The 17,682-nt window shown below is 42.0% G+C and overlaps 1 protein-coding gene across 2 annotated transcripts in view; it reads left to right on the forward strand.

The window, feature by feature from the left end:
• The window catches only part of GALNT15 (polypeptide N-acetylgalactosaminyltransferase 15), a 34,855-nt gene that overhangs the window by 9,618 nt on the left and 7,555 nt on the right, over positions 1–17,682 (forward strand). For both annotated transcript variants that reach the window (XM_056519918.1, XM_056519919.1), the window contains exons 4-9: positions 3,642–3,809; positions 4,341–4,458; positions 11,300–11,491; positions 13,298–13,429; positions 13,640–13,735; positions 16,604–16,732. In XM_056519918.1, coding sequence (XP_056375893.1) covers positions 3,642–3,809; positions 4,341–4,458; positions 11,300–11,491; positions 13,298–13,429; positions 13,640–13,735; positions 16,604–16,732 — 835 coding nt within the window. The remainder of the gene's footprint in view (positions 1–3,641; positions 3,810–4,340; positions 4,459–11,299; positions 11,492–13,297; positions 13,430–13,639; positions 13,736–16,603; positions 16,733–17,682) is intronic.

Here is a 17,682-nt window from a genome sequence, read left to right on the forward strand (position 1 = left end):
TAATGTGGCCACTGTGTCTGAGAGGAACAGAATTTGCTTAGTAGTCAGTAGTCAGAGTTAATATTCTGGACTGTTTCTACATTGCTCTTACAGTGCAGAACATAGGGTACAACTGACCTAATAGAGAGTCAGAGGATAAGTTGTGCGCATGCTGTAGCAAAATGATGGGCCTCTCCGAAGAGGTGACTGTGAAGCCAGTTACTTGTCACTAAGGTCTTGTAATACCTACTAATGATATGTCCTCTGTGTGCAGTGATAGCAATAGGACTTATAGTGGATGCACACATGTGCTTTATATGAAGAGGTTGAGTCTTAAATAAAAATTCTCTCTGGTGGACCCAAAGAAACCTAGTCTGACACCATCAGTATATAGAATGGATAATCTTTAAAGGGGTACTCCGCCCCTAGACATCTTATCCCCTATAAGATGTCAGATCGCTGGGGTCCCGCTGCTGGGGACCCCCGGGATCTCCGCCGCAGCACCCTGCTATCATTACTGCAAAGAGCATGCTCGCTCTGTGCGTAATGACCAGCGATACAGGGGCCAGAGCATCGTGATGTCATGGATCCGCCATGCCCCCTCCCATAGACTTGTATTGAGGGGGTGGGCCATGACTTCACGAGGGGGCGGAACCTTGACATCACGATGCTCCGACCCCTGTATCGCCGGTCATTACGCACAGAGCGAGCGTGCTCTGTGCAGTAATGGTAGCGGGGTGCAGCAGCGCAGATCCCGGGGTCTCCAGCAGCGGGACCCCGGCGATCTGACATCTTATCCCCTATCCTTTGCTAGGGGTGGAGTACCCCTTTAACATTTATTTATTGTTATCACAATAGCTACATTCTTAGAGAGTTAACACTTATTCATGTAAAATAAAGCTCATAGATGGATAGTTACTGCACAGGATAATTTCAGGACTCTTCATAAATGTAAAACTCAATTTTCCGGCGCATTCTTTCTAGTATTTGACTTGTACTTTTAGCTGTATCTCATCTTCTCTTTTCACACCCAAAGTAACTAGTAACAATTCGGCTGCTTCCTTCCGAGTTCCCTTTTCCCAGATTTGTCATGCTCATATGGCATTAGAAAGACTAGTGCCATACTTGTCTGCCACAGTGTTAGTACAGGCACAGAAAGGGGGCGATCTCTGCTTCAGGTAGTTTAACCCCTTAGATGCCACATTCCCTAGCAATCATGGCATCTATGTAGTGTAAACATAGAGAAGCTCACTTTATGGATCCACCATAAGCTTTGTGAACCAATTGTGTTATCTTATAATTTTATAAGCACAGTATAGAGATTATAGGAGGCAGGTTTGAAGAAGCGCCTATACTAGCGGTAATATGCTGTTACCTGTTTTCTGTGTTCTGCGTCCATGCGGCCCAATAAATCGTTTGTTGTTCCTGCACTATGAAATAAAGAATTACCCGTGAAGCATATTCCCGTGGTGAGTGCCTCCTGTCATCTCTTTACTGTGTGTATTTCGTCTCTTGGTCTGACGGGATGAGGGATGCTTGCCAGCCCTCCACACCTCTGCTTGCTGTGGCAGCTAGAGATGGTGAAACTGTCAGAAAGTTTTAGGTGTGCCGCTTATTTTTACTTCTTTCTTTATTGCTTTATAATTTTCTAAGTTCAATGCAGAAAAAAAGCAGTACAAAAACAACAAAAGTAACACAAAGATATTTAACATTTTATGCCCCTTTATAATATGGAATGTTTCGCACAAGTGGACATTTTTCTTTTGTTTGTAATAAAAAGGAAAAGTGCCTTTTTACATACAGTTTGTTCTTGAAATTATTTATACAGGAAATTTAAACTCATTGCCGTTTAATTTAATTTACATGTGCTCTATAAACAGATATTAGCACTAAACTTTACTTTCTAAATCGGGTTCTTACACAATGTACTATAGCTAACATGGGTTTGGTTATAATGCATTAGGCTAGGAAACAATTTCCCAGGGGAGTGAATGCTCATGTGTTACATTACATTGATGCCAGAAATAGACTTTGAAAGTCACACAGACAAAATGCAACTCTAAAAATAATCTGTGGTTGATAACCTGATCTCTACAATACCTTTTATTTCTATGAATCTGTAATACTTCTAACGAACAGCAATACACTGAAAAAAAAACAACAGTTATTACTGCAACGTCCTAAAAACAAAGTGCTGCAAATTCCAGCTGGGAGAAAATTATGGGTAAAAACCTGAGTATTTAGTCTGCTGTTGACTATGTGAATACCTTAAATGCTAAAGATCCTATCACTGTGCAGAATGAATACCTTTACTGTGCATGAGGGTGCTAAAACATTACATTCTTTATATAGAGTTTTGCATGTTCAGAAAGGCTGTGTTCCTTTATCAGAGGACTGTGTGGTCACCCCCTACAAGTGTTTGTTCCCGTTTGCCCTGTACCTTTTTATGACTTTCTACAGTCCAACTGTTATGGTGGCATCTGTCTGGTGGAATGCAGCTTTAGTAATGTCACTCAGCTTTGTTGAGCGTTACTGATTGCTAAGGAACAGGGGAGCCCTCCAGGGCTTATGCTGATGTGCTGCTAAGTTTTGTGGCACTCAGCGTTGCGCTAAGCCATTGAATGAAGGTGGCAGCGGAAAGCATATTGAGAGGGTTCGATGCCAGAGTATGGAGTGCAGCAGTGACCATGTGTAGTTCCAAAGGGACCTGTTGTGTGTGTGTGTGTGTGTAAGCAGCAGCCCCAGGTAGAGCCACCATGAGACAGCCAAAGGCAAGAATACTACAGGATTTTAAGAGCCACTGGCACAGAGTCCTTGGCACTTGGCTGTAGTAGCACTGGCCAGAGAACAGAGTGGTTTGCGTTCATGAGGCCTACTGCTGGGCCAAATCTCCTAGCTGGTAGAACTGGTATTGCAAAAAGGGATAATTGCAAGAGACCTATTCCTCCCCCCTCCCCCATAGAGAAATGCTAAAAGTTAGAACTGTGTTCTACGAGAGAGAGAGAGAGAGAGAGAGAGTTAGTTTTAGAAGGTAGTGAACCTTCTAGGATAAGAAATAAATCACAGAAATAAATTTACATCTGTACCTTGTGTACCTTGGTAGGGAAATCCTGAAATCTTAAGAGAATGCCAATTTAACATCTTAAGATTAATAGAATATTCACTTGGTCAGCTATTTGGTTTGTATATATTTACTACTAAAATGGCAGCAAATCTCATAGAGGACAATAGGTATATATTTTCTTTAAAGAAGATGTCCAGTCCTAAGAAATTTGTCTCCTATCCACATAAATATTTGATAGTTGAGGGTCCGACCTCTCTGAGAGGCTGAGACACTGAGGCTGAGGCTAAAACACTGTGTTTCTGCCCCTTCCATAGAAATGAATGGAGGGGCGCATCTGTACCAGTTGACTTGATGTGTGCGAAACATCCCAAACAGCAGCTTAGCCAGGGCCGAGTCGGGGCCCCATACCAGAAAAATTAGAAATTTATTAGGGGAAAAATTTCCAAGCACTGGACATCTTCTTTAACCCGTTCAGGACTATGACTATGTGAAGGAGCCTGAAAAGTAACAATGAAGTAGCAGCTGTAACTAATAGTAATCATTTTATATCATTCAGTATATACATGGAGGAAACTAATATTTTCATTTTCTTTTTAAGGAACTGTATAGTGTCCCCAGTTTTAGATGTCATTGATGGGAGAACGTATAAGTATTATCACTCTATGGATTTGAGACAAGGAGTCTTTGACTGGAACCTTGACTTTCACTGGGTTACTCTGTCAGAAACTGACCAGAAGGTACGGCAATCTCCCATCATTCCATTCAGGTAATATTTGTATTCACAGCTCAGGGGGAAGTTGTTCAGCACTTAAATAGCTGTAAACATTTGTTGATCTATATTGCTGTGAGTGATCTACTTTATATTTGGCTACCTGTTTTATAGAGGCTGTCTCAAAATGTTATTTGTAAAATAAAATAACAAACACCATCAAAATATATTCCAGTCATGCTCTGGCAGCAAGATATCTGTTTAAATTTTAGTGGTACCTTCTTCACCCAAGACTTGTCCCAGACAACAGCGATCAGGATATGGATTTGGTAGAAGTAAGTCCCATACAAGTCTATAGGACTTCCACCTACTCTGTATCCTCATCTTTGTAGTCTCGGGCTGCAAAGGTGCCAGAAAAATGCAAACAGATATCCTACCGTCATATTGTGATTAGAGTGACTCTTTAATTAAAATAGGTGATGTTATGGTTTACTAAGTCTTGCATTAAAATATGACACTTATGTTAAAGATAAGTATAAGAATGTTTTTTGTAATTTGTGTAGCTTTTGTTGTGTTCTATTAAACCAGGACTCCAATAATACCCGGGTGTGTTATAGCTGTTGATCGTCACTACTTCCAGAACATTGGGGCATTTGATACATTAATGAATGTGTCAGGGGTTGAAAATATAGAACTTTCCATCCGGGTAAGTTAATAAACATTTGCGTTTTATTAATACTGCTAAAATAGAATCCAAAGAACATAAATAAAGAATTAATTTAAACAAGAAATAACCTACACACATATTAGCAAATATATATATATATAATTCAGATCAAATATTTGTATTCAGATTTAGTCAAACTCTGCAGCCCTAGAGTAGTAATGGTAAACCTGACTGTAAGACTGAATACAACCAAAGACTCTATTCAAAGGACAAAAAAAAACTAGCTTGGTTGAAGCTAGGTTGAAGGTTGGCGCAAAACATGTATGACTTTGTCCACAGCTGTGCTTTCATGAATGGGATTTTCTCCACATATTAACTGCTGTAAAGTCTGCCTAGTGCCCAGGGTGCCCCTGGCGAGGTGCTGCATCAGCGCCCCCCGCCCCCCCCCCCCCCCCCTTTGAAAGAAAATAAAGGGGGAAAAAAGACACTCTAGGATAGCCTGGCATTTACCAGGTTTTCATCTATGCCCGACATGGGTCTTGAGGTAAGTGTCAGGCAATCTTAGGCTCCAAAATGAGTTTATGCCTGTTGGCTGAATAGATCAATTTACCAGGCCCCCCAATGCTGCCTATTACCTACTCCCAATCTTGCAGCATGCTTTTTTTTTTTAAGCTGGCAACCACTAGTAAGTAAGTAAATATGCTTACAGACAGTGCATAGCGAAGGCATCCTAAATTATTTAAGGGATTAGTGCCCTATAATAGGCCCCGTGTAATAGGTCCAGCAATTAGTTGATGAAGCAGCAAACACTTGCTCATGAATTGTGATTGCTCGCTTTTCAAAGGTTTAAAAATCCTAATTTGTTGGCTGCACATTTCCCCTTGTAATAGGGTGCAACAAACGGCAGAAGTAAAAGGGTGCACACGCAAACTATCATTCATGCAGCCCTGGCTGCCGATACCAAGCTATGTAATAGGGTCAGAAAACAAGCACCAATCTAGGAGATCATTGCGTATATCTGCAGTAGTCAGGCAATGTACTGCAACCCTTAATAAAAAGTGCCCCTTGTGTGCATCCACTTCCCATCAGGACCCTCCCTGCAGTGAGATCCCACCATTCTGATTTCTTTAGTAGATCATAACTCTGTTGGGGAGATGTCCAGTTTACCACAGATGGCTCTATGATGGAGTCCAAAGCCTCTATTGAAGCAAGAGGGTCCAATATATGTGGAGAGAGGTTGCGCGGAGGTAATGAAAAGCAAGGGCTAAGTGTGAAGGGTGGGAGAAAGCTCAAGATTGTAGGGACTCTGTGAAGGGACATTGACATTTAATAATTGATTGTACAAATTATGGGGGTAACTAATGTCCCGGGGGTCCCATGGCAAATTCTGTCCAGTACATCGAGACAACAATCCCCAATAATACCAGTATAAGAGGAGGAATAAAATCACCATACATTTTACCATCATATTGTTACTGACCAAATTCTGTATACTGAGACCAATATTACCAATAATACCAGTACACAATGAAAAATATTATCACCATACAGATTACCATCATACTGTTACTGACCAATCCTGTATACAGAGACCATTAATACTAATAATACCAGTATACAAGGAGGAATATTATCACCATTTATCTTACCTTCATACTGTTACTGAACAAACCCTGTATACTGAGACTAATATTACCAATAATGGCAGTATACAAGAGGAATATTGCCACTATACATATCACTGTCATACTGTAACTGACCAAATACTGTATACTGAGACCAATAACACCAGTAGGTGACATCTTCTGATTGGAGTCGTTCTCTGGCTCAGATCACAAAGAGGACTTCTCCCAGCCAAGACTTGTCTCTGCAGAATCTGCCAAACATTTTAGGTTCCTCTCTATAGCACCATCCCCATCTCTTTACAAACTCCCCATGTATGGGGACATATATGGGGACATCACTGTGTATTATCCCTGTACTGTGACATCACGGTGTATTATCCCTGTACTCAAATGTCACTGGGCATCTTAACCCTGTACGTGACATTACTGTGTATATTAACCCGGGACTGTGAAGTCACTGTGCATATCAACCCTGCACTGTGAATCACAGAACAGGGATTATATACACCGTGATGTCACAGTACAGGGATAATACACAGTGATGTCACAGTACAGGGATAATATACACCGAGATTTCACAGTACAGGGATAATACACAAAGTGACTTCACAGTACAGGGATAATACACACAGTGACGTCACAGTACAGGGATAATACACTGTTATGTCACATTACAGGGATAACACACACGGTGATATCACAGTACAGGGATAATACCCACAATGATGTCACAGTACAGGGATAATACCCACAGTGATGTCACAGTACAGGGATAATACACACAGCGATGTCACAGTACAGGGATAATATACAGTGATGTCACAGTACAGGGATAATACACAGTGATGTCACAGTACAAGGTTAATATGTACATGTCAGAGATTAGGGGAGGCTGCATGCTGGACGCACCTGAAACAAGCAGCCTCACATGGAGGTGTCATAGGCGCGAGAGAAGGCGGGACAAAGACATACAGTCATGGTCGTAAATGTGCACCCCTGAAATTTTTCAAGAAAGTATTTCTCGCAGAATAGGATTGCAGTAACACATGTTTTGCTATACACATTTTTATTCCCTTTGTGTGTCTTGGAACTAATCCAAAAAAGGGAGGAAAAAAAGCAAATTGGACATAATGTCACACCAAACTCTGTCACAAACCTTAGCTTAATATTTGGTTGCACACCCTATGGAAAAAAAACTGAAATCAGTAGCTTCCTATAACCATCAATAAGCTACTTACACCTCTCAGCCGGAATGTTGGACCACTCTTCCTTTGCAAACTGCTCCAGGTCTCTCTAATTGGAAGGGCGCCTTTTCACAACAGCAATTTTAAGATCTCTCCACAGGCATTCAATGGGATTTAGATCTGGACTCATTGCTGGCCACTTTAGAACTCTCCAGCACTTTGTTGCCATCTATTTCTGGGGGCTTTTTGACATATGTTTGGGGTCATTGTCCTGCTGGAAGACCCAAAATCTCAGATGCACAACCAGCTTTCTGACACTGGGCTGTACAGTGCGACCCAAAATCCATTGGTAATTCTCAGATTTCATGATGCCTTGCACACATTCAAGGCTCCTGTAACGCCTGCTCTCCGGCCAGACACGCCAGCCGTGAGCGCTCTATGCTCATGTCCCCGCTGCCAGCGGGTCTGGGATTCTCATCGCCGGACACGCCCGCATGCGATTCCCAGCCCATCACTCACCTTCCTCATCTTCCGCCTCTCTGTGTCTTCGCAGCCCCGGCGCTCGTGCCCCCGGCTCCTAGGGCACGCGTGTTACGGAGCTCTTACTCTTAACCCCTTAAGGACCTGGGGTTTTTCCGTTTTTGCATTTTCGTTTTTTCCTCCTTATCTTTAAAAAATCATAACTCTTTCAATCTTTCACCTAAAAATCCATATGATGGCTTATTTTTTGCGCCACCAATTCTACTTTGTAATGACATCAGTCATTTTACCTAAAAATCTACGGCGAAACGGACAAAAAAATCAATGTGAGATAAAATTGAAAAAAACGCCCTTTTGTAATTTTGGGGGCTTCCGTTTCTGCACAGTACATTTTTCGGTAAAAATGACACCTTCTTTTTATTCTGTAGGTCCATACGGTTAAAATGATACCCTACTTATATAGGTTTGATTTTGTTGTACTTCTGGAAAAAATCATAACTACATGCAGGAAGATTTATACGTTTAAAATGTCATCTTCTGACCCCTATAACTTTTTTATTTTTCCGCGTATGGGGCGGTATGAGGGCTCATTTTTTGTGCCGTGATCTGAAGTTTTTAGCGGTACCATTTTTGCATTGACAGGACTTATTGATCAAAAAGTGACCAAAAATGCACTACTTTGGAGTTTGGAATTTTTTTTCGCGTACGCCATTGACCGTGCGGTTTAATTAACTATATATTTTTATAATTCGGACATTTCCGCATGCGGCGATACCACATATGTTTATTTTTATTGACACTGTTTTTTTTTTATGGGAAAAGGGGGTTGATTCAAACTTTTAATAGGGGAGGGGTTAAATGATCTTTATTCACTTTTTTCACTTTTTTTTGCAGTGTTATAGCTCCCATAGGGACCTATAACACTGCACACACTGATCTTTCACATTGATCACTGGTTTCTCATAAGAAACCAGTGATCGATGATTCTGCCGCTTGACTGCTCATGCCTGGATCTCAGGCACTGAGCAGTCATTCAGCGATCGGACAGTGAGGAGGCAGGTAGGGACCCTCCAGCTGTCCTGTAAGCTGTTCGGGATGCCGTAATTTCACCGCTGCTATCCCGAACAGCTCCCTGAGCTAGCCAGCATAGTTTCACTTTCATTTTAGACGCGGCGTTAAACTTTGAACGCCGTGTCTAAAGGGTTAATAGCGCTAGGCAGTGCGATCAATGCCGCGCGCAATTAGCCACGGGTCCCGGTCGTTGTTAGAGGCGTTATATATATGGCCCCGCGTTATAGATCGGGAGCGGACTCAGGGCGTACAGGTACGGCCTGGGTCCTTAACAGGTAAAAGTTGGTTTCAATTTCATTTTAGACGCAGCGTTCAACTTTGAACGCCGCGTCTAAAGGGTTAATAGCGCGCGGCAGCCACGTTCAATGCCGCGCGCTATTAGCCACGGGTCCCGGCCATGGCCCCGCGTAATAGATCGGGAGCGGACTCAGGGCGTACAGTTACGCCCTGGGTCCTTAACAAGTTAAAGGGCCAGAGCTCAGTTAATTAAGTGTCTACACCGGCACCCTGTCCTTAAATATCAGCTCATCCCTTGGTTTCCTCACGGATCTTTGGTTGCCTAGGGCCATAGTGAAAGTCCTGTGTTCCTGTTACCGTGCACCCGTTCCTTGCTATCTTACTTACCCTGCACCTGTGTTACCTGCCCTAACCTACTGCCATCTTTCCACATCCTGCCAGTCTCCTTCTGTGCCTCGCCACCTTCCAGCTACCTGTGTGGATGAGTCACGCCAGGGCTAGCGACCTGGGTGCCACCTGCGGCATCAAAACCATCCCGCTTTGCGGCGGGCTCTGGTGAAAACCAGCGGAACCTTAGACTCTGCTCCCTGGCACGGCTCATGTCATCATCCACACAGGCCCAGAGGATCCACCACCTGCCATGTCCCATTACAGCACCCAGTGCCAGAGGCAGCTAAACAACCCCAAAACATAATTGAACCTACACCATATTTCACTGTAGGTGCTGTGTTCTTTTCTTTGTGGGCCTCATTCCGGTTTTGGCAAACAGTAGAATGATGTGCTTTACTAAAAAGCTCTATCTTGATCTCATCTGTCCACAAGATGTTTTCCCAGAAGAATTTTGGCTTACTCAAGTTCCTTTTGGCAAAATTTAGTTTTGCTTTTTTATGTCTCTGTGTCAGCAGTGGGGTCCTCCTGGGTCTCCTGCCATAGCGTTTCATTTCATTTAAATGTTGACGGATAGTTTGCGCTGACACTGATGCTTCTTGAGCCTGCAAGGCAGCTTGCATATCTTTGGAACTTGTTTGGGGCTGCTTATCCATCATCCGGACTATCCTGTCTTGACACTCTTCATCAAATTTTCTCTTCTGTCTACACCCAGGGAGATTATCTACAGTGCCATGGGTTGCAAAATTCTTGATAATGTTGCGCACTGTGGACAAAGGCAAATCTAGATCTCTGGAGATGGACTTGTAACCTTCAGATTGTTGATATTTTTCCACAATTTTGGTTCTCAAGTCTTCAGACAGTCCTCTTCTCCTCTTTCTGTTGTCCATGCTAAGTGTGGCGCACACAGACACACAATGCTAAGACTAAGTGAACTTCTCTCCTTTTTATCTGCTTTCAGGTGTGATTTTATACTTGCCCCAGTTGAGTTTAAAGGAACATCACATGCTTGAAACAATCTTATTTTTCCACAATTTGGAAAGGGGTGCAAATAATTTGGTCCAGACCATTTTTGGAGTTTGGTGTGACATTATTTTCAATTTGATTTTTTTCCTCCCTTTTTTGGTTTAGTTCTAATACACACAAAGGGAATAAATATGTGTATAGCAAAACATGTGTTACTGTGAGAAATACTTAATTTGCTTGAAAAATTTCAGGGGTGCCAACATTTACGGCCATGACTGTAGCTACCTGCTTGTGTTATACAGTTTAGTGTCACCACCCTATAGTAGAGGGGGAGATGTGTATGGGGTCTATGCTGGATCCTGGACATGGAGCTGATCCCTGCTCCTGCCTATTACTGGTGTAAAGTAGGTAGGGCACACATACCTGATGGGGAGTCACACTAATTGAGTGTTTCCCTACCAGATTGCCTACAGCTGTTGCAAAACTACAACACCCAGCATGTCCAGACAGTTACTAGATAATCGGCCCTGCCTGTACTTACAGAGGAGAGACGGAGGGGCTGTCAGCAGTGGGGCCTGTGAGGAGGCGGCAGAGCGCTGGCTGTCATAAGTAGAGGAGTGAATGCCTGTGTGAATACTGCTGGAGATCTGACGAAAACTCAGGCGGGCCCCTTACTACAGCTTTGCACTGCTGTGCTGTTTGGCGGCCTGTGCCCTCTCCAGGTATGCGCCCCCGGTGGGGGCTGGGTTCGCCAAACGGTAGGTACTACACAGGGGGTATGTGATTTTTATGCTAGCTCTGTGGCTTACAGTATATTATTACAATTGGCATGCACAATAATTCATTATAGTAAATAAGTTATAGTGTACAAGTGGCATGGTATATTAAAACTGAATTTAAATACATGTCTTGCAATATATTTCTCTACAGGTGTGGCTCTGCGGTGGATCAGTAGAAATTGTACCTTGTTCAAGAGTTGGCTATTTGCTTAAGAATCAAACACACAATGCAATGCAAAATGAAACGATGTTAAGAAGTAAAATTCGAATTGCAGAGGTTTGGATGGACAGCTACAAAGACATTTTCTACCATAATATTGGAAAGAAAGTGGTAACTAAGCTGGTAAGAACTTACTGTGAATTGTTGCTCAACAGCCTCAAAATGTTGCTCCATTTCGGTTTAGGTTCATTTATTGCTTGCCCACCTTCTATTTCCACAATCATTTTAGCAGTTGAGCTTTCCAACAGTATGAATGATGATAGCAGGATTTATACCATTGTCATGTTTCCATGTTCAGTCTCCTCCGATAAACTTAAAGTTAACATTTACTTCTTTACAAGAGAGCTACATATTCTTTGGCTGCTTTCACACTATATCATTTCTCCGTTTTAAAGACCCGTTATAATGTTCCGTTAAGAAATCCCTTCAAACCGGCCGTTAAACGGCCGTTACAAAATCCCAGTCAAGTCGATGGGATTTTGTGATTAGCCGTTATGACCCGTTAATACCGTTATGGAGGGCTGTGTGGCCCCCCAAAGAAATGCCACCCACACCATTACTGGCTCACTGCCAAACCGGTCATGCTGGAGGATGTTGCAGGCAGCATAATGTTCTCCACGGCATCTCCAGACTCGTCACATCTGTCCCATGTGCTTAGCGTGAACCTGCTTTCATCTGTGAAGAGCACAGGGTGGTGGTGGTGAATTCACCAATCTTGTTGTTCTCTGGCAAATGCCAAATGTCCTGCACGGTGTTCAGCTGTAAGCACAACCCACACCTGTGAACGTCGGGCCCTCATACCACCCTCATGGAGTCTGTTTATGACCGTTTGAGTGGACACATGCACATTTGTGGCCTGCTGGAGGTCATTTTGCAGGGCTCTGGCAGTGCTCCTCCTGCTTCTCCTCGCACAAAGGCGGAGGTAGCGGTCCTGCTGCTGGGTTGTTGCCCTCCTACGGCCTCCTCCACGTCTCCTGATGTACTGGCCTTTCTCCTGGTAGCGCCTCCATGCTCTGGACACCACACTGACAGGCACAGCAAACCTTCTTGCCACAGCTCGCATTGATGTGCCATCCTAGATGAGCTGCACTACCTGAGCCACTTGTGTGGGTTGTAGACTCCGTCTCATGCTACCACTAGAGTGAAAGCACCGCCAGCATTCAAAAGTGACCAAAACATCAGCCAGGAAGCATAGGAACTGAGAAGTAGTCTGTGGTGACCACCTGCAGAACCACTCCTTTATTGGGTGTGTCTTGCTAATTGCCTATAATTTCCACCAGTTGTCTGTTCCATTTGCACAACAGTATGTGAAATTGATTGTCAATCAGTGTTGCTTCCTGAGTGAACAGTGTGATTTCACAGAAGTGTCATTGAGTTGGACTTACATTGTGTTGTTTAAGTGTTCCCTTTATTTTTTTTTGAGCAGTGTATTTAACAACGTTGTGTGGTCCCTGGGTCTTCTTCAGTGCTCTGCGGCACTCTCTCCTCTTCTGCTTCCACTCTGTGTGGGAGGAAGCGGTTGATGAGAGAGCACCGCACAGTCTGGGTGACATGTCAAAAGTTTTAAGCGACAGAAATGCTTTAAATTCACAGTTCTGCAGGTTTCTGAGCTCAATGTCTGCACAGAGATTGATCGGGTATCTTGCATTTTGGGAAGTACTTACTGTGTTTTGGGTTTCTAAAGCACTGCCAGACTCTGCAAATATTGGGGAAGATTTACTACACTCAATTCTCCAAAAATAAAACACAGTATACTTCAAATAGTCTTAGCCATAAATGACAAACAATTTGGTGAAAGATGCTAAATCTATTATATCCTAGTACAATATCCTGCACCAGCATCATTACAGACTTAATAGTTGTATTTTCTTGCCTTCTTCCACCTTGTGTTTCTATCTGGAATTACAACATATTTTTTCTCTGTTTTAGCTAGAAAGGAATGATGTCACCGAACTGAAGCAACTGCGCCTGCGATTGGGATGTAAAGGATTTACATGGTTTTTATCCGATATTGATCCTGCCATGAACACCACATATTCAGTTCTCCATTCACCAGGACAAGTAATACATATTATCTATGTGTAATTAAACAGAATTTGTTTTGTTATTTTACATTCTGTATATTGTAGCTTCAGAGCTTTTTAGTTTTTTGTAACTAATCCACTGTAATACTCCACTGAATAACTGGAATGTCTTCAACCACACGCACACCTATGATGCACATGATACACCAAATATCTGATTTATCTTCTTTTTTTTTTTCTTTTGCAGCTTTTTAATTCAGGTGCTGGACAGTGTGTTCAGTGTTCACACAACAGTAAAATGCAGCTGGTTGAACTTTCCAGTTGTGATGACAATAAGAATCAGGTAGTTTTTACTTTCAATATTATATTTAATTTACTATGCAAAAACCATTGGAAAAAATATGATCTATTCGACTCAAATGTACCGCGGAGGAAATTTAGGGGGAGGGGAATGTGCCAGAACTCAAGCTTCACTTGCACATAAAACTAGTGTACATGCTGTGTGCTAAATGTATTTTTTGACTATTGACTAAGGTCCAGTCTTAGGACCGAAACGTGTCACCTTGTCATGTTCGCCTTGTCTTTTTGGCTATTGGAATAAACATCCAGTTCCTTCATATTCGCGCTGGACATTTTGCTTTTACTAAATGTATTATTTGTCTTAGACATTTCTTTATGCATTACAAGACCCTTTTGAAAACTGCCTACAAAAGTGTGTGTGTGTGTGTGCGTGTGCATGTGTGTGTGCGTGCGTGAGTGTGTGTGTGCGTGTGTGTGTGCGTGCGTGCGTGTGCGTGCATGCGTGTGTGTGTGCGTGTGCGTGCGTGTGTGTGTGTGTGTGCGTGTGTGTGCGTGTGTGTGTGTGTGTGTGTGTGCGTGTGTGTGTGTGTACGTGTGTGTGTGTGTGTGTGTGCGTGTGTGTGTGTGCGTGTGTGTGCGTGTGTGTGTGTGTGTGTGTGCGTGTGTGCGTGTGTGTTTGTGTGTGTGTGTGCGTGTGTGTGTGTGTGTGTGTGCGTGTGTGCGTGTGTGTGCGTGTGTGTGTGTGTGCGTGTGTGCGTGTGTGTTTGTGTGTGTGCGTGTGTGCGCGTGTGTGTGTGTGCGTGTGTGTGTGTGTGTGTGTGTGCGTGTGTGCGTGTGTGTGTGTGTGTGTGCGTGCGTGCGTGCGTGCGTGTGTGTGTGTGTGTGTGCGTGCGGCTTATACTGAATGTGTCACGGTGATAAATTTGACACATTTTCTTTCTTGAACTTTCTTGTCTAGATTTATTCTATTGAAATTTAAAACAATATTAATAAATCTTCCCTGGTATTTTGAATATTTTTCGTGATATTGGTCAAACTTGATAGCCCTCATTTCCATGTTTTGTAAAAGCAATCTTTTTGTATTACAAAAAAGAAATATATTTCATCACTAAAAGAAAGTTTATTTAAAAAAATGTAATTAAATTTGAACTTCTCTTATTTAAAAAAAAAAAAGGGTCCTAAGGAAGGTCTGTCCCAAATACATCATTAAAGGGTACTCCGGTGGAAACCTTTCTTTTTTTTTATCAACCGGTGCCAGACAGTTAAACAGATTTGCAAATTACTTCTATTAAAAACTCTTAATCCTTCCAGTACTTATTAGCTGCTGAATACTACAGAGAAAATTATTTTCTTTTTGAAACACAGAGCTCTCTGCTGGCATCATGACCACAGTGCTCTCTGCTGACACATTTGTCCATTTTAAGAACTGTCCAGAGTAGAGGAAAATCCCCATAGAAAACATATGCTGCTCTGGACAGTTCCTAAAATAGACAGAGATGTCAGCAGAGAGCACTATGTTCCAAAAAGAAAATAATTTCCTCTGTAGTATTCAGCAGCTAATAAGTACTGGAGATTAAGATTTTTTATAGAAGTAATTTACAAATCTGTTTAACTTTCTGGCACCAGTTGATTTAAAAAAAAAGAAAGTTTTCCACCGGAGTACCCCTTTAAAGGGGTACTCCGCACCCCTAGACATCTTATCCCCTATCCAAAGGATAGGGGATAAGATATCAGATCGCCGTAGTCCCGCTGCTGGGGACCCCCAGGATCTCGGCTACAGCACCCACCTGTACGGCTTTCATCTCACACCGGCAACGCTGGAGGCTTCGGATCCCGACACAATGGCGGACGAGCGTGACGTCACGACTCCGCCCTGTGTGATGTCACGCCCTGCCCCCTCAATGCAAGTCTATGGTAGGGGGCGTGACTGACCTCCCATAGACTTGCATTGAGGGGGCGGGGCGTGATGTCACATGGGGCGGAGTTGTGACGTCACGCAGTTTCACCAAACATGTGCCTCCAGCTGTTGCAAAACTAGAACTCCAAGCATGCCTGGAAAGTCAAAGGATGTCTGGGCATGCTGGGAGTTGTAGCTATGCAAAAGCTGTAGGCACACAGCTGAAGGCAACACTGCTGTAAAAAAGAGTTATCCAAACACTGTACCTCCAACTATTCCAAAATTTCAAGTCCCAGCATTACAGGAGTGGCACACAGGATGATACACGAGTGACATAGGAACATATAGAACATGTATGCATGAAAAACCAGTGTACTTTTATTACTAAACCTTTGCACTAATTTAGGAAGATGTAAGTTATACACTCACCATATTGTCTTTGGTGGTGGAGGACAGGCAATCTTCATTGATCATTGTGATTGTTTGTGTGTTAATGTGTGTTTGTGTTTGTGTGTGTGTGTGTGTGTGTATACAGCATAAAACCAGAGCCATGAGTTACAGAGCAGGGCTGCCAGGCTGAGAGCAGTGAGTCAGCAGAGTGAGGGATGGGGAATAGTCTTAACCCTGCAGGCATGAGAGGGACATAAAATGATTACATGTACATGATCAGGATGAGGTACTGAGTAACATACGTAACATACATTTTTATTTTATTTTTTATTTTTTTTGAGGGGTGGGGGGTATCTGACCGGTACGCTTTAATTTTCTACCAGAGCCCTATCGTATGTTTGGTAAAACAACTTAGATCCAACCACTTAAAACCCTCCATTTACTTTCTATTTCTTTTTACCAAACACGCCATGTTTGTGCCTAGACAACAGCTAAACTGCCTCTGAAGTCCATTCGGCTGCACTTTAGTATAGCATGCTTGCACTTTATTTATGCCTATGTATTATAAATAATACTATGCACATATTTGGGTTGTTTAGCAACACGTGAATTTTTTCTTTCTAGATATTTGTCTATTATGAAAAGAAGATCGAATTAAGAATGACAGAGTCTTTTTGCCTGGATGTAATAGATGAAATGGTACTCCTCCGGAACTGTAACCTTAGCAATGTATCCACATGGGATTTTAATGAGGTATAGATATGGTTTGAAATATATTGTATCAAAAATTTTAGGCATTTGATGTCTAGGTCCACACAGTATTTTTTACTTATTCTTCCCTTATGATCTTTTGATTAAAAAAAAAATAAAAATAAAAAAAAACACACAGCCCCAAACTGCATTGTGTGAACCTGCCAATAATTACAGTATTACTTAATAATAATAATAATAATAATAATAATAATAACAATCATTATAATATATTGTGGGATATAAGCTCTGTAGCCCCAGGAAAATAGCAGTCAGAGAACAAGGCTTCTACTGTTTTTATTTTTCAGTAAACCAAAATACAGACTTCACACACAGGCACAAAATACAAAACAAATTCCTGCTTGTTCAAGCATTAAAGGGGTATTCCAGGCCAAAACTTTATATATATATATATATATATATATATATATATATATATATATATACATATATATATATATATATATATATATATATATATATATATATCAACTGGCTCCGGAAAGTTAAACAGATTTGTAAATTACTTCTATTAAAAAATCTTAATCCTTTCAATAGTTATTAGCTTCTGAAGTTGAGTTGTTGTCTAACTGCTCTCTGATGACTCATGTCCCAGGAGCTGTCCAGCTCCTATGGGGATATTCTCCCATCATGCACAGCTCAATCATCATTGAGCAGTTAGACAGAAAACTTAAGAAGCTAATAACTATTGGAAGGATTAAGATTTTTTAATAGAAGTAATTTACAAATCTGTTTAACTTTCCAGAGCCAGTTGATATATATATATATATATATATATATAAAAGGTTTTGCCTGGAATACCCCTTTAACTATACCATAATCTTCTCTATCTATACAGGTGACTTACTACTAGCCACTCTCACTGGTCAAAATGTCCCTTTTTGAGGCTGCAGACATCAGGACTCCAACTCTCATCAGAGTTTTAGGTTCCT

Source organism: Hyla sarda, chromosome 5 (assembly GCF_029499605.1).
Source record: "Hyla sarda isolate aHylSar1 chromosome 5, aHylSar1.hap1, whole genome shotgun sequence".
NCBI lineage: Eukaryota > Metazoa > Chordata > Amphibia > Anura > Hylidae > Hyla > Hyla sarda.